At 40.7% G+C, this 20,103-nt stretch overlaps 2 protein-coding genes across 3 annotated transcripts in view; one reads left to right on the top strand and one right to left on the bottom strand.

Annotated features, from left to right (window-relative positions):
* Nucleotides 1–1,409, bottom strand: part of UROS (uroporphyrinogen III synthase) — a 34,919-nt gene extending 33,510 nt beyond the window's left edge. For both annotated transcript variants that reach the window (XM_074959172.1, XM_074959173.1), the window contains exon 1: nt 1,308–1,409. The gene's annotated coding sequence lies outside the window, so the exon portion shown is untranslated. The remainder of the gene's footprint in view (nt 1–1,307) is intronic.
* BCCIP (BRCA2 and CDKN1A interacting protein) lies at nt 1,394–20,056 on the top strand. The gene is made up of 7 exons (XM_074959171.1): nt 1,394–1,544; nt 5,018–5,092; nt 5,917–5,997; nt 8,118–8,228; nt 10,227–10,414; nt 14,239–14,416; nt 19,665–20,056. The coding sequence occupies exons 1-7, from the start codon at nt 1,422–1,424 to the stop codon at nt 19,833–19,835; spliced, it is 927 nt and encodes a 308-aa protein (XP_074815272.1). The 5' UTR covers nt 1,394–1,421; the 3' UTR covers nt 19,836–20,056.
* The last annotated feature ends 47 nt before the right edge of the window (nt 20,057–20,103 follow it).

The raw sequence follows: 20,103 nt of genomic DNA, 5'->3' as shown, positions 1-20,103 counted from the left end.
TGTATCCTAGAAATGGTGGAAATACATGAATAATACACACAACTTCCTTGGCAATATATTCAGTCTGTTCCCACATATACTTAAACATTACGCTCCTTTATATATTTCTCAAGAGATATACACAAACTTGTGACCAACATTAAAAAAAATTTCTGTAAAGAAGAATCAGTGGAAAATGAAGTCCATTTACTCAGCAGCTGTCGATTTACATCTGGAAATTGGAAATGAAGCAGAAATGTTCCCACTGCCAATTCTTTGCCTAAAAGTCAAATGCTTAAAACAGACCGTGGGCCATATCTGGACTGCCAGATGCTTTTTGAACAGACTCCAAAATCTTTTTATTTTACTTATCTTTTTTTTGTTATTTTCTCTGGAGTCTGGACCTTGATCAAGAAATTTGGACCTTGACAAAAAGTAGTTGACTACCCCTGCCTTAAAACAAGTAACTAAAGCCAATCTTCCAAAATGACAGGTTTCAGAGTAACAGCCGTGTTAGTCTGTATTCGCAAAAAGAAAAGGAGTACTTGTGGCACCTTAGAGACTAACCAATTTATTTGAGCATGAGCTTTCGTGAGCTACAGCTCACTTCATCGGATGCCATCATTGCAATGATTGTCCTTCAGTGCTAATGTAAATTGTGTAAGGTGATCTGCAAAGGGGGAAGTGAGGGGCTTTTGCCCCCCCCCCTTTTTTTTTTTTTTTTTGCTTCTTTATGATGTATAAAGGAGGCCTAAAAAACGAAGGGCAGGAGGGTTCTGCTTGATTTTTACATTAGAAATTCAGGTTTTATCTACCATGTAAGACGCCATGTATCACTAGAAACCTCCCAGGATTACGAAATTACAGAAACAAACACAACGGAGAGTTGATTTTTTTAACTCACACCCTTTAAACCCCTTTGGTTTTGCAAACACCGGGGAACGGAGTGCCCGCTGTTCAGACTCTGCACAGGGAGGCCGGGCTCTTCTGCGGAGTTCACCTGCTGTCAAGCTCCTGGGCTTCACACAAAGACGCAGAGCCGGTATTTTTCCTGCCGTGTCCCGCAGACCGTGCCCCTGGCCCGCACCCTGCCTGCCCTCGCCCCCACCCTGCCATGTTTCCGTGCTCCGAGACCCTGAGCACCAGGAGCCCCGGCCACCCCATCTCCACGTCCCTCAGCCACCCCTGCGCCCCCGGCTCTGGGCCCCGCCGCGGCCCCAGGCCGAGCTCACACCGGCGGCGGCGGCGGCTGTAGCGCACGGCTCCCCGGCCCGCTCTCAGTCACAGCCCCCAGGCTGGGCAGCGGCCGGGCCCCTCCCGCCGCTCACCTGCGTGCGGGGGACCCGCGGGGGCCGCCCCGGTCCTTTGCCTGCTCCTCCTCCGCGCTGCGGCCTTCCGGCTCCGGGGCGCCTGCGCGCGGCGGCGGCGGCGGGGACGGCGGCATGGCTACCCGGGCCAAGCGGAGGGCGCCGGGGCCGCCCGAGCGGCGGGAGCCGGACGGGGAAGAGCAGGGCTCGGACTCGGAGCAGGGGGATTCGGCCTCCGAGGAGGAAGAGATCAACGAGGTGACTGGCGAGAGGGCTGGAGGCCCCGGTCCAGCTAGAGCCGCGTGGGCAGCGGGGCCCGCTCTGCCTTCCCCTCCCGCTGGTCCCGGAGCCCTTCTCCCCTTCTGTCCCCTTGCCAGGGCCCCTGTCGCCCCCTCCTGCGGGTGGCCGCCCTCCCTCGTGCTGCACCTCTCTTCCCCCTTGCCCCCGCTTCTTACAGCACCGGGGCTACGCCTTTCTTCTCCCGGTCCCCTTCGTAATCTCAGCCCCTTATTCCCAGTTACACTCTTCACCAGCCTGTGCCTCAGTTTCCTGGCCTGTAAACGTGGGTGGCGGAGGGGGGGTGCTACATTTAAGTCCTATGGAAAGTGCGTTGAGATCTGCAGGTGAAAGTACTACATGGCAGCTAGGAGATATTATTATGGTATCCCTGTGTGTTCTTCTTATATTGTCTCACCCTTCCTTTCTCCAGTCTGTCTTTCTACATGTTCATCTCCTCCCCATTTTTGTTTCCCGAAGAGTAACTTTTGATTTATTATCTCTGCCCTTCCTGGAAAAAAAACAAAACAAAAGCACTCCTAGACTCAGAGTTAAATGCAGTTTTCAGGCAACATACAGTATTTTTAGGCTAATATTTTTGTTGGAGCGAAGCAAAGTTAATTGAGCAAAACTAGAAAATCAAGAAAGGCCAGCTAACAGGCTCAAGTGCTTATGCCGAGAGAGGGTGATGTCAGTGTTGATATTAATAATATACTAGTATTTTCTCTATATTTGATGTACTGATTTTTACAGAATTAAAATAACACTAATCGTGGAAGCTTAAATGCAAAGTTAAAGTTAAAAAATTGAACAGTTCAAAGTTAGGAAATTTTACTTCCAAAAGTTAGGATTTTACTTCCAGTTAAGAACACACCCGTTTTCCTGGTGAAGACACAGCCTAAGGCCCTGTTTTGATTGGGGGAGAGAAGTATGTTTCAATTGTGGCAGAGTGGATAAAAATAATGACTTTTTTTTAAAAAACAGATTTTTTTAATTTAAATTGGATTTTTTTTGATAAAATGCTTTTTGAGCAAAAAGCCTATCTAAAGATCGTTTTAATTAAGCTACATTATAGCTCAAAGATATCTCATCATGAAATAGGGTTTATAAATTCTAATTCTATAGTATGAGACAATATATTCATGTAATGTTTAAGAAAAGTTTTGTAAATGAGTTCCAATAGTTCATGGATTAGGGACCCAATTTTATGGAGTTCCAGGGGCTTCTGTATAGATTATTTAGGTTAATCTTTCTATCTAGCCAATAGGGCTCGGTTTAGAAGATACCATCAGAAATGCTTAGTTTTGGAGTTCTCAAACTGTGGATTTGTTTTTCGAGAAATAACATGCTTGTTAACAGCAAAAATATTTTAAAATAAATATATAGAGGTGAGAAATAACAGATCTCAACCCTATAGTCCCTCTGCAAATTTGTGTACACAGAGTCAATCCCTTACCTCTCTCTAAAAGTGCAAAGTTTCCAAACGCTCAATGAATAGAAAATTGTTGGGGTGGACTAGATCTGGACAAGGAGAAGTCTGGAGATAAATGTGAGAAGGGAGGGATAGGCAGTAGAAACAGAAGTGAAACTGTTTGAGCAACATATTCCAGAAGCCTAGAGGTCTTTGAGTGTAGCCTTCATTGACTTGAGATCTACTATACCATTCTCTCACTAGAAGGGAAAACCTATAATGGCAGCAGGCCATAAAAGAGACCCAGTTTGAGAATAAGAACCGTTCAAGAAATATATGTTTGCTGATGATGTTTTAAAGAAAGTCACACCAGTGAACTGGTGGAAGTCACTTAAGCACTTGGATTCAGAGACTGCTGAAGTGATAATCCTGAAAAAGCAGGAAAGCTTGTTTTTCTTTTCCAAATTATGAACAAACAGGAAGATGAAGATGACTGAGTTAGCTGCAGAAGCCAATATTTTAAGTTTCTCAGATTGACCTGGCTGACATAGTCAATTTAGTTTTTTAAAAAAATATTTAATTAACTATTTGAGTTTAAAACAATTTAAAAAAAACAAACAAACCTGATTTTAAAAAACTTGAATGTTTAACTAAATTAAAAAAATCATATGCTTGTTTTTTTAAAATATTATATGTTTGCTGCTGAAGAAAAAAATCCAGAATACGTAACGTTGTTGTTTTAGTTAAATAAAACAATGTAAATGTCTGTCTGGTGATGTTCTCCTCCTAATACATCATGACAAGAAAATCCTTCAAATATTAATGATTAACCTGTTGAATTGGAGATAGTTCACCTCCCAATGACTTCATAAATATCTGCTTCAATTACCTTTGGTAAATGAGAGAACCAATCATTCATTTTCTGATATAGCTATAAAACTAATCTCAAAAGTTTTCAAAATAAATCACTTTAAAATGTATAGTATGTACCTTCTAAAAATGAAATCTATATCTATCTCTGAGTTGTGAAGAATATGTATTAAAGGTTATAATAACCTACAAGAATGCACTTTTATGTAGAAATCCATCATTAAATCGAATCTTCCTGACTAGTGATTTAAATCAAATCCACCCTGAATCATGGTAACACTGAGTTAGCTTTACATGATGGTATAGACCTCTTGGGTATATCTACACTGCCAAAAAAAAGAAAAGAAATCCCTGTGGCAGCAAGTCTCAGAGACCAGGTCTACAGACTTGTGCTTGTGGGACCTTCACTAAGTGTTAAAAATAGCAGTGTAGATGTTCCCACTTGTGCTCTGAGGCCCACTCCCCTCTCCGGGTTTCAAAATCTGACCTCCAGCCCAAGCAGGAATGTCTACACTGTTATTTTTAACACCATAGTACAACCTGGGCTCTCAGGCTCACTGAGGTCTTTTTTTTTTTCTTTTCTTTTCTATGTAGACATACCCTTAATCCTCATTAAGATTCAGGCTAATGTATTCAAAATTATGTCATGACTTCCATAGAGTTGGCAAAATAAACATTAAAGCATTTTGCTACTGGGTGGGCACTAACAGTAGTCTTTGTTTTATTTTATAAGCTGAATTAAGTATAAAAAAGAGCAAAAATGGAGGAAAAATAGACTTTGAACTTGTCATTTAAAAAAATTAGACTCCTATCTGATCCATGCAGGTGAACTCCTAAAACTACATGGAGTCCAGCTCTGTATGGCTGTAGTAGTGCACCTGTGTGGACCAGATTGCAGGATCAAGGCTTTAAGGTGGTGCTGGCAACACAAACATGGAAAATAGTTTGTCTCAAAATGTTAACTTGACAAAGTCTCTCTGAATTTTACAAAAGAGATGTAAAAATGCTTCAAAAATGGCTGATATCAATGAGTGATAGAAATAAAACTTTAGATTAAGCTGATTGACTTTTTTTCTCTACTTCATGTCATACAGTTTTGCTTTAACTTTGTTTTAAGATATATTCTGCTTGCCAACCATATGTGTGATACTTGCTGTCTTCTGCTTATTCACAGGAAGTGAATGTTGAATTTGAAGCACATTCGATATCAGATAATGACTACGATGGGATAAAGAAATTACTGCAACAGGTAGACTCAGAATATTCTTTCTTGCTCCTATTCGGATTTCTTCCATTAAGAAATAGCTTCTACAGCCTTAAACTGTCATCAGTCACCATTACTAGTATTGATTTAATGTTTTACTATGCCTCAGTAGATGAAGACATGAATAATTACAGCTACAACATGCACTTGACTAAATGCAGTGGTTCCAACCTATAACCCCAATGCACACCCAGATAGACCATAGTCCCTTCTTTCTCATTATTCTCAGTCGTCAAGCAGTGGTGGTTCCTGAGATTTGTATCCCAATGCATTGGGTTTCTAGAGATTTTTTGACCAACTGCAACTTTAAAAAGTACCTATCTGCAGCCTGTTTGGCTGCTTCATGCCTCTCTTGATCAGTGGTTTCTCTTTTTTCAAATTCAGTGTCAAACAAAGTTGCAGACTGTGCCACAATTGGAAAATACAGAAGAGGACAAACCAAATGCAAAGTACTTTGGAAACATTAGTGTAGTTGGTGCTGCAGGCAGTTACGGGAGATTAGGTTTATTAGTGCTTGAAGTCCTACACCCAGGGTCAGGAAATAAACGATAAATGTACTGAATGGGAGTGGGGGTTAAGAGCATGGTACAAGAATCTAAACAGATTATTTTAAAGAGAATATATTTTGATCTTGTCTTCTCAATGCTGTCCTAACATTTTCATGTAACTGAGCACTATAGCTGCCTCAGAAAATATGTGGGAGCAGGCTGGGAGGAGGTTCACAGGAGGATCCAAGTTTTAATAAGTAGTTCACAACAGGAAAATTTGAGACTGTTTTCACAGTACTTGTTCTTTTTAATTTTTTGTAGCTGTTTCTAAAAGCTCCAGTTGACACTGCTGAGTTAACTGACATATTAATACAACAGAATCACATTGGGAGTGTTATCAAGGTAAGGGCTTCCATTCTTCCTAATTCAGCACAGTATAATTTTAAATTGGAATGGAATAATTGAGGTCCCCTTCATAATATACATGTAACTAAGAGTTCTAGAGCTCAGGCTGTTGCAACATAAAGCACTTGGATGTCACTTGTATTTTCATGTTCTAATCCCCTCTTTAGAGCAGTGGTTCTCAACCTGCGGCCCAGGTCCCAGCCCTGCGCATGGCAGGGTCTGGCCAGGGCCCAGGGCTCTGCTTTTGGCCGTGCGTTGTGGAGGGGTCTCTGGGCAGGGAGCACTGGGCATAGGAGTCCGGGGTGGGGGGGCGTGGATTAGCAGGGTCAGCACTGTGGTTCTCAACCTGCGGCCCACAATTATAAATAGGTTGAGAACCACTGCTTTCAGAGGGCAAAATGGAGTTTTTGGGTCACCTCAGCTCTTGATATAGTAAGTTAAATCTTATTTCCTTTATCGAGTCTGAGCTGAAGTCAAACTGTTGCAGACTATCTATGTTCCTGTGTCTCTGTGAGTAACTGACTAGAAGAGTTGTGGTGGTGGTATAGCACTTACAGTAGCAAACACTGTATTGAACATTATTTATAATATCCTATTACAAATCCCTCTTTTCTCTTGCTTATAACGTTGTTAAAAATTCTCCTTTTGAGGCTGAAATTTTCCATTCTTCATTTCAAACAAATGAGGAGGTTTTTTGTTTTGGGGGTTTTTTTTTGGCGGGGAGAGCTTATGATATTGAGGGATATTCTGGAGTAGCTGAGAAATAGTGTTAAGTAAGTGGGGTAGAAGAGAGAGCTTTAATTTTAAATTCTTTTGACTCCCCCTCCTCCCCCCCATCCCCCCCCCCCTCGAATTTAAAATTGGCTAAATCTCTGAACCCAACAAATTTCTGTCTTGAGTTTCTGTTTGGAGGAAAATAATTATAAGCAAGTGAAAAATGGTTTCTGTGCACATTCATTGGACATCTCCTAAGAACTTAGCATAGCTTAATGAAAACCCATCCCCTAACCCACTTGTGAGATGATGTAGCGGGCAGAGAGAATTGCATATTCTTTCTTCCTATCCAGACTAGAGGGTTGGGTATGGATAAATGCTTCTGTTTGGACTACTTGGGTTAGGGAGAATGTAAATGGCTCACTGAAACACATTAACAATTTCCAAAATAAAATAAATTGCCCTAAAATGCCCTGCCCCCTGCAAAAAAACTTCGATTTTTATGGTCTGCATTCTGCTATGTTCTTCTAAATCTAAATAATATACTTTTTAAAACATTTCTATTTCTAGTGCAAACCGAGGTTACTACTACTTTTGTCTTTTACCCTGCCTTGCAAAGCTGTCTCCTGTCAGGCAAATGGTAACATGAAAACTTGCCCCTCCCCAACCCATAAAACTCCAAGTGTGAACTGTGGTATCTACTTAGACCATTACAATACATGGTTATGTCATACCAACATATTTTTAGTCCTGTGGTTCCTTCCTCCAAGAAACTGCTAGCTGTCTATTAGATTTTGTTTCTTAATCATTTAAATCTAGAGCCTTGTAATTTGTATTTGGTTAATCTGCCCACCCCATAATTCACACCCTCCCCCCAAGTCTCTCTCCAGTGCTCAGGAGAGTTTTAATAGTAGAGAACTGTCAGATGGTCTCATTTCAAGGACTTCATTACTTTTACAAAATAGGTCCCAGAACATTTATTACTATTACTATTTATCATTGTGAACTATTATGAATAAAACTAAATTACTCTGGTCAGATAAAGTACCTTGATTATGCATGTTCTTGCTTTCTTAAAATTTGTTTTTACACAACAATTCCATTGCAAGTAGCTGAATATGGAAATCTCCCAGTTATTGGTGTGAATTAGTGAGGTTCTTCTTGGAAGTAAGTAAAAATTGGAGGTTGTAACATATTCTTATAAAGGTTTAACAGAATAAATTATTTAGACAACCTACAATTTTTCACCCTTTTAATGTTCTTGTCTGTTAAGCAATTCCATAGACTTGCAGAATGGCTTTTAGATGTGCGTAAAACATCCTGGACATAGAATAATGGCTATGTTTGTTGGTTTTTTTTAAAGCAACTTGGTATTAGTTGTCCTTTTTACTTTTGTTAAATAGCAAGGCGAAGTTCAAGAAGAAAGTGGTGGTGGTGGTGGTGATGATGATGATGATGATGAAGAAGATGAAGTCTTTGGCTTCATAAGCCTCTTAAACTTAACTGAAAGGAAGGTCAGTAATACAGGTTAACTTCTGGATGGTAATTTCTAGAAATTAAAACACTCTATTCATCCTGCCTCGCTGAAAATTACATTGTAGACATTAAGGCAAGTGCCAGATGGTTGTCCCTCTTTTTTTTCCCTGTCACAGTCTACTCAAATGCCTTTTATACTACAAATAATGTAATTGTTCTGATGTTGTGTTCTGCTTCTATAAGGTTACACTGTAAAGTATCTGAACATTGTGTGGCCAAGCAGTTAGGCTGCATTTTTATGGTAATAACGGACAAGCACTGCAGTAGCATAGCTAGTGGGGGAGCGGGACAGCGGCCGCTCCCCCACCGAGCAGAAGTGGCACCTTTTAAATTCTTTGGCGCCTTTTACATTTTTACTCATCCGGCAGCGCTCCGGGTCTTGGGCGGCGGGTCAGGCGGCTCTCCAGGCCTTCAGCAGCACTTCGGCATCAGGTCCTTCACTCGCTCCGGTCTTCGGCGGCATTGCAGTGCCGGGGTGGAGGGGGGTGGTCCTTCAGTGCGAGTGAAGGACCCGACGCCGAAGTGCTGCTGAAGAACCGGAGCGCGGCCTGACCCGCCACCTAAGACCCAGAGCGCCGCCGGGTGAGTACTAGCGGGTGGCACTTTTTTTTAATCTCCGCTCCCCCTGGTTTCTCCACTTGGCTACGCCACTGAAGCGCTGTATGTTTTAGACAGGCCACAAAGAATTTGTAAATAAAGTTCATATTTCTGTTAGACCTTACCATTGTACAGGTCATGTCACAATGCAGTACAGTCTTCTAAAAATGTATTTAATGCATTTGTAAGGCAACTAGAAAGGCATTCATGTCACCTGTACCATAAAATAAAAGTTACCATGTGAAATATACAGACAACCTGAACTAGATCTGGCACAATGACTTACCCATGATTCTCTGGCAAACTTCACCACCAGTCAAAAGGGATAAAATATGTGCAGAGAATAGGGATGAAAAAAGGCCAGTAAATACAAAATCCAGTGTTTAATATTTCCAGCTATATTCCCTTCATTATTCTATAAACTCATCTTGGGTTTTGGATTAATCTAATTTCGTGATTTATATCATTAGTTTGTTTTAGTGCTTTGAATTAAATTTTTTTGCTAACTTGATACTTTTGCGTATAGAATTCAGTAAAATATTTAGGTGAAAATGGTAGTGAAAGCCACGGTGTAAGTGCTTATCTGCCCCCATTAGCATGGTATCTGAGTGCCCCATGGTCTTTAGTGTGGCTGCTATGTTAGGTAGGGAACTGTTATTCCCATTTTACAGATGGAGAACTGGGGGCTTGTCTACATTACCTGCTGGATCGACGGGCAGCGATCAATCCAGCGAGGGTCGATTTATCGCGTCTAGTGTAGACATGATAAATCGACCTCTGAGCGCTCTCCCGTCAACTCCGGTACTCCGCTGGAGCGAGAGGCAAAGGCGGAGTCAACGGGGGAGCGTCAGCAGTCGACTCACCACAGTGAAGACACCGCGGTGAGTAGATCTAAGTACATCGACTTCAGCTATGTTATTCATGTAGCTGAAGTTGCGTAACTTAGATCGATTTCCCCCACAGTGTAGACCAGACATTAGAGACAAAATGACTTGCCCAAAGTCACACATGAAGTCTGTGATGGAATAGGAAATTCAGTCCAGGTCACTCAACTGCCAGGCTAGTACCCTAGCAACTGGACCCTCCGTCATCTCATGTTTCATGTTTCTCAGTTGTTGGGGTTGTTCCCTGTTTTTGTGGTTATTATGAAGAGTGGAGTTGTAACTCATAGCTGCATTGTTATCATTTAGAAACCTCAGCCTGCCATCACCTTGAGGATTTGTGAATAACAACTGTCAAACAAATACTACAATACTTTAGAGACCATTGCAGGAAATTGCCCACAGGCCTGTTGAATACTCTCTTGAAGTTCACTTTCAGGTTTTCTTATGTAAATAATCGTTCCGGAATGTAAAGAAAATGTACCCTTTGATTCCTAGGGTACTCAATGTGCTGAACAAATAAAAGAGCTGATTCTAAGCCTGTGTGAGAAGAACTGTGAACAGAGTATGGTTGAACAGCTGGATAAGCTCCTAAATGACACCACCAAGCCTGTGGGCTTCCTACTAAACGAAAGATTCATCAACGTACCACCACAGATCGCTCTGCCCATGCACCAGCAGCTTCAGTAAGAAAGTCATTCTAAACATGATTTTGAACAGTAATTTTTTCCCTTCAGATGTCTTCAGAAACCTTATTTAAATGGAAATGTGTTGAAGGAGAGGGAATGAAACCACAGATTTAAGTAAGAAATAGATTAAAAGAAAAAATACAATTGTTTTATATAAGGTCCTTGATATTGACTGTTAATTTCTTTATTTGATATTACTTCCTTATGCATTAAAATTCCTAATCATTGTCTCTTGAAGAAATAGGAAGCCACTTTAAAATTATGCCACATGCTACTAGAACAGGATAAGTGCATGACTTGTAGTTGATCTTTGTTTTGAAAATTGAGCAAGCTTTTTAAAAATTAAACAACTTACAGCATTTTAATAATGGCTATCTGAGGTATTCTTGTTTATTGTGCTTAACTCAGGCTTTGGGATGGAAATCTTGGCTTCAGCAGATTTGTAAGTGCATGATCTCTGGATGAGCCATTGAAATATTTTTTAAATCAGTGTCTGAAATGAGTGTAGAGGGTTAGGCACTACTTTGTCTCCCATCCGGGGTCAGTGTTAAGGCCCTGTCAGGGATATCAAGACAGATGATTTGGAAAGACATGAGCAAAGAAAGAGTAAGCAGAGATGTCAAGGAAGGGAATCTAAATTTGCTTGTGGCTTTGACTGAAATGTAGGGTGTAGAAAGATGAGAGAGAGGACAGGAAATCCTTTTAGGTTTTGTGTGTGTGGTGTATGGGGTTTGTTTTTTTTAAACAACTTTCTGGTAATCTGGTAGTATTTTAATGGGAAAATGGACACCCTTTGCTCTTCTGTTTTTTTCCTCTCTTCCTATCACAGGTCACATCACTTGCTGGCCCTTCTAATTTGTCCACTTCTAAATGCCAAATTAGGTTTTCTTTGAAGCATTGCCTTCTAGTCCTATTAAACACTATCTAGGCTCCCACAGGGATGGGTTTTCTCTCATTGAGGTTTGCCTTTCCATTCCTATTTGTCTCATTTCCTCGTCTAATTACTCAGGAGAGAATTTTTTTTTTTTGTTCTAGGACACTTCGGAGTTTCAGTGCTTTTCCCCCTTTCCCTTTGGAGTTTCTCATTCCTTATTAGTAACCCCTTTGAAGGGGAATGGCAAATTCTGTTGTGGTTGTAATTGGGAGATATTTGACTTTGGCTTTAGCCTGCTCATCGTCTTTCTCTGTCTCGATCCCAGTGAGCACTGCCTTCCTCCTCACAGTTTTAAATATGTCTGCAGGAATTAATTTCTACTGCTCCTCTGGCTTGGAGTTATCATGATTTGAAGCAAACACTTCAGCAGAGGCACTGGAGCTTGTGGGAAAAGATTGTAAGAAGTGTTTGAAGAAAGTGTGTTTTTTGTGTCTTCTGGCCTTTGGACTTTCTTTTTCTTATGCCTTTTGAGAGAGGATGATTATCCCCACGATGGGGGTTCTGGTCTCTTTACTCTTCATTGTGTCTCTCTTTTTGGCGGGATTTATCTCAGGAGATTGTTAGGTCTTTAACCCCTGTGTTCTTTATTTTCCACTATGTGACAGGGGAGGAAGAGTTAGGAGTGTGTCCTTGAATGAGCCAAGATCTATCTTGGGAAGAAAAGGAGATGTAAAAGATGCCTAGCCAGATAGCTCTCTTGCCCACTTCAGAACCTGAGGGGAGATCTTTGAGCTTTTCCTCCTGAGATGGATTGGCGGGTTTGTGGGGATATTATTGGACTTACCCCTGATTGGTGGGAGTGGCCCAGCATATTGAGTCCCAAGTGCTTAAGAGGACTGACCCAACTTTGTCGGGCTGCCTCTGAAGGATTTAAGACGTGTGTTGGGATGGATGGGGATGCACCACCAGACTATCCAGACACTGAGCCCCTTCCCTGGCAGAATTAAGTGTCCTTGATCTGGGAGTATAGGGTTCCTATCTCTGGATCCTGAGAAGGTCTCTTCACAGAAGAAACTCTCCTGGCCTTCTGCTTGGTCTACTCTACTCTGAATTGGGAGGGGGGAAACCAAAAGCAAGAGATCAGCTGGTTAATCTCTTAATCTGATGTATCAAATTGGGAGAGAATTGAGGATTCCAAAAGTTTACACCGGTTTAGACCTCACTTTATTTTCACCCTATAGTTTTAATTTTTAGCTATAGAATTAATTTTTAACACCAAATGTGGGATCCAAGTATTTTGAGTAGACTAGAATGGTGATTATGCTAGGGATACATGTAGTTAAGAGCTAGGAAACATGAGCTTTATGTCAGTGAGAATGTAAAAGGGGAGAGCCTCACAATGAAGGTGCAGTATCTACTTTGTTTTTTCCTTATTACTCTATAACAAACTGAGAAATACAAATTCTCAGCCATCACTGTTCATTACTGGTTTAGTGGCTCAATTGCAGCTAATTGTGCATTAGTGGAGATCGTTCTTGCAAACATCAAGCATTCAGAAATTATGAGTTTGGCTTAAAAATCATGGGGCTTTTAACAATAGATTTGGGGTTCTTTTTATTTGCCTTCTAGTATTTGAGCACATACCTTTTTTTTAATGAAGGATGAGATGCTCAGACATGGCTTCATGAGCTGGGTCTTTAGGGAATGTTGAGCGACTTTCAGTAAAATAATGAGATTTGTAAGAAGATGAAGGTTTGCAGGACTTGAAAATTAGCAGTGGTCAGAGCCTCTTCCTCTCCCCACCTTCATTAAGACTAGTCAGAAATGGTCAGTTTCCTGAATAGAAGATGGAACCACACATTTATTCTTCCATCAGTGGAAGAGGAATTTACACAGGTGAATCCATGCCCTACTGAAGAGGGAATAATCAATAGACTATTAACAGATTCAGAATTAAGCAGGTAGGATTAATAAATCCTAGCTGTAGGTTAGGAGGGGTCTTTGAACCCACGGAGGTTGAATATGCTGGGGTGCACTGCCATAGAGTGCTATTGCCCACCCTGGGGACTAGGGAGCACAGTGTGACTTTACAGGTTCAGGAGCTAGGGGAACTATGAGCACTCTTGTAAAGGAAGGGGCCTTTCATTTGGATTGAAAGAAGCAGGGAATTTGTTTGACTTGGATCCAGGCCTCATTTAATCTTAATATACCATTGCTGTTAGGGAGCTTTCATCTGCTCTTTTAAGTAGTAATATCGATCTCTAAGAAATGAATACTTTGGGATAGGATAGGATAAAACCTAAACTGTCTCTGCTTTTTTGTTTGATAAACTTTTAAATGGCTTATCAGAGGAGGGGCTGGGGGAGATTTGAGGTTTATTTCCAGTGGAACGTGACACACACAATCAGAATTCAGGTCTTGGGCTTCTTTACTGGATGGGGCTTGCAGCACTGCAGTGGCAACACACTCAACCGAAGGGAGGGATGAGAGCATCCAGTCTTCTTTGCCAGACAGAAGTTTGTCATTTTTAAGGGCTTCTGGAAAGGGGCAATAAATAAATAAAACCCAGGGTAAAAGAAATGAGCTAGTTTTTGGCTGGGGAGGAAACCGGTCCTATGAATGGTAGTTAATGATGAGTGTTTAATTAGGTTCTAAGCATTTACAACCCCAAGAACATAGTGTGTCCTTAGTGAGGGTTCCATAACAGGAGACGTGTATTATGAGGAGTAGGGAATTGGTTTTGTTGGTGGTGATTTGAAGAGTAACTGACTGCAGAGAACTCTTCAAAGAAAATTACTGCCATAAATGCATATACAAAGTCAATATTGCTATTTGAGTGACAACTATGAAGACTGGGCAAAGCATCAGTATGTTATTGCATTATGAGATTTGTGTGCATTTGATGGGGCGTTAAAATATTCTTTATGTAAATAATATTTGTCTTTAGGAAAGAATTGGCTGAAACTCAAAGAACAAATAAGCCATGTGGAAAGTGCTACTACTACCTTCTCATCAGCAAGACCTTTACAGAGACAGCAAAGCGCAGCTCTAAGAAGAGAGGACAGAGCAGACAGCAGAAAGAGGAATTAATGTTTGCAAATGCAGAGGAAGAATTCTTTTATGAGGTAACAGACTTCTGATACCGTTAAATCCAATTGTTTGATTCCTTTTTTTAGAGCAGGGAAATGAAGGTTCTGACTCTACTTTTTTTTCAGTAATAACAATGGCCTTTCTTACTGAGCCACTTTAGAAACCTGACTTGCAGTGATTATGAAAAGGTGGTAAAATGATCTTTTTATTTAAATCCAGCTGTTTTTTGTGTAATTACTATTGAAAGATGCACAAACAAACAATTTTTGCTAATGTAGAATATTTATACTCACTAACTCTTGACGAAAGTAAACAATGTTTTGCCTTGGGGGAACCACTGAGAGCTGCACTACTACAGATGCAGATTATAAAATGGCACTTGGCTTTTTTATAGTAGTTTATTGATATTATTTACAGCAAGTCTCAGTGACATGCTGATAAAAGCACTGGCATGTGCCTAGCCTCTGTTTACAGTAGCCCTCCCACCATTGCTACCACCATTGGAGCTGCACCACTGGCAGTGCAATCATAGAATCCTAGACTTTAAGGTCAGAAGGGACCATTATGATCGTCTAGTCTGACCTCCTGCACAACGCAGGCCACGGAATCTCACCCAGCAACTCCTGTAACAAACCCCTAACTTATGTCTGAGCTATAGAAATCCTCAAATCATAGTTTAAAGACGGGTGGGAGACTTCCCAAAAATGCCTGATGTAGACTTACCTTCAGTGTCTTGGTCACAAAGAATTAACTGGTTATCTTGAGAGTAAGGCTGAAGGGATTTATCAAAGGATTTGGAACTAAGTGAAACATCTGGTTGAGGGTCTGTGAATGAAATTTCCAAGTTTTTGAAAAGAGTGGACTGAAGAGAGCAGAAGCACAGAGTTTAACCGTATGAATTGGCCCTTCAAGGTTTTTAATCCTAGGGGTGGAAAAAACCCTTTTAGTTCAGAGGCAGTTGTACCCTCTCTCTAGTCTTCTATTTGAATCTGCATAAAACGTTATAACTATTTGGCAGAACATGATTCAAAGAATCAGAGCAATTGCATCTTTCAGGCTTCTAGGAAAAAATAAATCTGTGGTGTTATGAAGGACCAAATCAAATTGCTGCATGCATGATTCATATAAAACATAAATATTTTCCCCTCTGAATCCCCAAAAAATAAACCACCTTCTCACAAACGGGCATCAAATTTATGCTCTGAGAATTCTTCCCAAGAAACTTGGCAGATTTAAAGATCTGAATCTGTGCTGCTTTTGGTGTTGTACTCTTCCCTGAACTGTCTATTATTTTTTGTTCTTTTTATTTGAAAGGACTGTTCAGAACAAATCTTCTGAAGAGCCAAATGTACGGATGTCACTATCCCATTGTTTTGTATGCTTTATCTGGGACAAGTACATTAATGAAAAGCACTAAAATAGTGAACTGGAACAATTACTTATAATTTCCTGAGGGAACCCTGCCACTCAGTTCTGCTGGTCCCAAGCCATATAGAAGGGGGAGGATGCAGAAAATTAAATTGAAAATATAATTTGAAATGCATGGAATTTTTCAGCGTTCTTTACTTTTTTCAGAGCTTTAAAAACATTATTCCACAGCACTGCTGCTATGTCAAGAGCTCCCTGTTCTTCCTCTCTGATGGCAGTGCACACAGGGTAAAATGTTGGCATGTGACACCTCTCCCTAGTGCAGTCTATGAAATGGTTATCATTCTAATAGTGGTCATTTAAGAAGAGGAAAACTTTAAATTCAAAGTCTGGGCACATTCATTATGAGCCTGCAAGAAATACTGCCGTGGGATGTAAAAGTAACAAGGAGCTAAGGGTTTTTCTTTTTATGTTTTTGTAGCAGGGGCTCCAGCACCTGAATTTGAACTCTGTGCACACCAAATGACCAAAAAACAGCATGTAGTAAAGGGACTTTCAATTCCAAGTTGGGGTCACCATGGGTCTTGTGTTCTAAAAGGGCTTTTTGTACACTCAAATGTTCTGTCATTTTAAATTGCATTTTTTCAAGACTTAGTAATTGTGTTTGTTCCAAATTATAATTGTTTTGAACTCGTTTGAAGGTCTCAATCATAGAATATCAGGGTTGGAAGGGACCTCAGGAGGTCATCTAGTCCAACCCCCGGCTCAAAGCAGGACCAATCCCCAATTTTTGCCTCAGATCCCTAAATGGCCCCCTCAAGGATTGAACTCACAACCCTGGGTTTAGCAGTCCAATGCTCAAACCACTGAGTATCCCTCCCCCCAGTCAGGACACACTATTTGCTTGTAAACTAGTCTTTCCGGCATTTGTTATACAAGTGTCATTTTAAGTAAGATCAGGGAAGTTACATTAACTTAGATGCATTTAATAATGTATATGCACAAAAAAAATAGTCTGAGTATGTATCCTTCCCTGATCACACATAATGTTAGGTTTCAGATTGCTACAAACTACTGTTAAGTATAATGAGCGGCTGAGAATTTAATAAGTATGGAGGAGCCAACCCCCACTCATTAACTCACTGTGCTACATTGTGGTCCTTAAAATGTAATTGAGGGAGTGGAAGAAAAGCTTCAAGTATACCCAGACTTAGAATCAATTAAACATTTAGGCCCCCATTCTTCACTGTGTCCATTCTTGAACATCATCTCTGGATTAGTTATATGGCTCTCCCACAGTGGAAATTTACATTCTTGAGACATGTGTGCTACATAGGAAATCTGTAGGAAGCAATGGGAAATTAGATTGTTTTTCCCCTTAGTGGTTTAGGATAGTACTTCTCTAATTTGTGTGAGCTCTGGGGAAGAAAAATTAAGGCTGCATTTTCTGTAAAAGCACACTACTCTGCGATATATATTACATCCAAATTGAGTCAATAAATATAAATAGAAACATTATGAAAACCTATTTACAGTATTTGGAAAAAGTGTCCTCTATAAATAACTTGCACTTCCAAGGATTTCTCAGGGCTCTATGAAGATTCTGTCTATGTAAGATGTATGTAAGGTTTTTATTTAGTGCCTCTCACCTTGGTATCCAGGTATTTTAACATAAAGATTCCTAATGCCACTGTGGCCTGGTCTACATTGGGGGGGGATCGATCTAAGATACATCGACTTCAGCTACGCTATTCTCGTAGCTGAAGTTGTGTATCTTAGATCGACTTAGAATCACTTACTTCGCGTCCTCGCGGCGCGGGATCGACGGCCACCGCTCCCCCATTGACTCCGCTTCCGCCTTTCACCCTAGTGGAGTTCCGGAGTTGACGGCAGAGCGATCGGGGATCGATCACTACCTGCCGATCCGGTGGGTAGTGTATGTGGCCTTAGAGAAAGGGAATTACTACATCTTTTTTTAAACCTGGGTAAATTGGATCACAAAGATGTTAACCTTTGAACCTGTAAGGCTGCGAATGAAGTGATTCTTTAGCAGTGATTGGAGAAGAGTATACTTTGCTACAGCCCCTCCACGCACTAGGCCTTGCCCCCCCAGGTATCAAGCTGACATCCTTGCACTGTTGGCCCTGCGTCCCCATACAGAGCCTCTTCGGGATGCATGCCAGCTCCCCTTGCCCTGCTTCAGCTCTTGTTATGAGTCAACTTCTTCCCCCGTGCCTCGGGTCTGCTGCTTTCTGGCTTTAGGGAGCTAGGGGTTCACTAGCAAGCAGTGGGTAGTATTCTTGGCAAGAGACTGAACATGTCCTTCCCATCGCGGGCCAGAAATCCCCACTCCCTGCCACAGTATCTCCTAGGAGCCTGGCTATAATACCTGATTGTAACACCTGAGGAATTATCTGTGATTTTAAAAACTAAGTAATTTGTCCAAGGCCATCCACAACTAGTGACTGGTAGACCAAGGAGTCATTCTTCTTTGTTTCATGCTCTCATTTGTCCCCCTACATGAATGATAATGCACATTACTCAATGAATTCAGTTTGTTTTGAATTTATAATATGAAATGCTAAGTGTTGGCTCGTGAAACGGGATACTGAATATTCTATTTTAGTTTTCATTGGATTTTTCATTGGGATTTTTTCTGTTTAACCTGCACTTCCACAAAACAAAATTTTCTCTTTTTACTTCAATTAAAAGGATATGCATAGTAGCTTAAGACTGATTTTTGTAACATAATTCGTAGAATCATTGAAATGTAGGGCTGGAGGGACCTTGCGAGGTCAGCAAGTCTTTTCCCCTATGCTGAGGCAGGACTAAGTAAACTTAGACCATCACTGACTAGTGTTTGTCCAACCTGTTCTTAAAAATCTCCAGTGATGGGATTCCACAATCTCCCTGGTAGCATATCCCAGAGCATAACTACCCTTATAGTTAGAAAGTTTTTCCTCATATCTAAACTAAATCTCCCTTGTTGCAGATTAAGTCCATTACTTCTTGTCCTGCCTCCAGTGGACATGGAGAACAATTTATCAGTGTCCTTTTTATAACAGCCCTTAACATATTTGAAGATTTATCTGGTCTTCCCTCAGTTTTCTTTTCTCAGCTTTAAATATGCCCAGTTTTTTTAACCTTTTCCCCTAGGTCAGGTTTTCTAAACCTTCTATCATTTTTGTTGCTCTTCTCTGGACTCTCTCTAGTTTATCCACATGTTTCCTAAAGTATGGTGTCCAGAATTAGACAGTACTCCAACTGAGGCCTCACCAGAGCTGAGAAGAGTGGGGCAGCTCCCTTCCAGGTCCTACATATGATATTCCTGTTAATACACCCCAGAATATTAGCCTTTTTCACAACTGCATCACACTGTTGACTTATATTCAATTTGTGATCTACAGTGTTCTTCAGATCCTTTTCAGCAGTACTATCACTTAGCCAGTTATTCCCTATTTTGTATTTGTGCATTTGATTTTTCTTTCCTAAGTGAAATACTTTGTGCTTATCTTAATTGTATTTCATCTTGTTGACTTCAGACCAATTCTGTAATTTGTTAAGCTAGGTTTGAATTCTAATCCTGTCCTCCAAAGTGCTTGCAACCCTTCCCAGCTTTGCGTCATCTACAAATTTTGTAAGGATACTCTTCCTTCCATTATCTAAGTTGTTAAAGAAAATATTAAATAGTACCAGACCCAGGAGTGACCCCTATGGGACCCCACTAGATAAGTCCTCCCAGTTTGTCAGAGAACCATTAATAACTACTCTTTGAGTATGGTCTTTCAACCAGTTGTGCACTCACCATATAGTAGTTTCATCTAAACCACATTTTCCCAGTTTATTTATGAGAATGTCATGTGGGACTGTGTCAGAAGCCTTAATAAAATCAAGATTTATTTATTTCTGTTTTAGAAAGCCCTTCTGAAGTTCAGCTATTCTGTGCAAGAGGAGTGTGACACGTGTTTGGGAGGCAGATGGTCCTTTGATGACGTACCAATGAAACCTTTGCGAACTGTTATGTTGATTCCATCTGATAGGATGAATGCAATCATGGATAAACTGAAAGAATATCTCTCAGTCTAGACAGTTTCCTTGGATAATGTTTTTATAAAGCAACCATGCAAAACTATATGCCTTTTGAATAGCTTCCCAAACGTTTTATTATGTCATCAGTTTTATGTTCCTCAGGTATCACCTTTGTATTCTGGTGAAACGTCTAGGTTGTACAACTAACAATGTCAATCATACTGTTACTATAAAATACTATATCCTAGTAGACTTTGGAGTCACCATTAAGAATGCAATAAAAAAATTCCTACATCCCTAAGACTTCTAAAGAAGTTAATTTTTC

The sequence above is a fragment of the Natator depressus genome, chromosome 7 (assembly GCF_965152275.1).
Source record: "Natator depressus isolate rNatDep1 chromosome 7, rNatDep2.hap1, whole genome shotgun sequence".
Lineage (NCBI taxonomy): Eukaryota > Metazoa > Chordata > Testudines > Cheloniidae > Natator > Natator depressus.
Note: the sequence above shows the minus strand (reverse complement) of the source record. Positions and strands in the feature narration are given on the sequence as shown.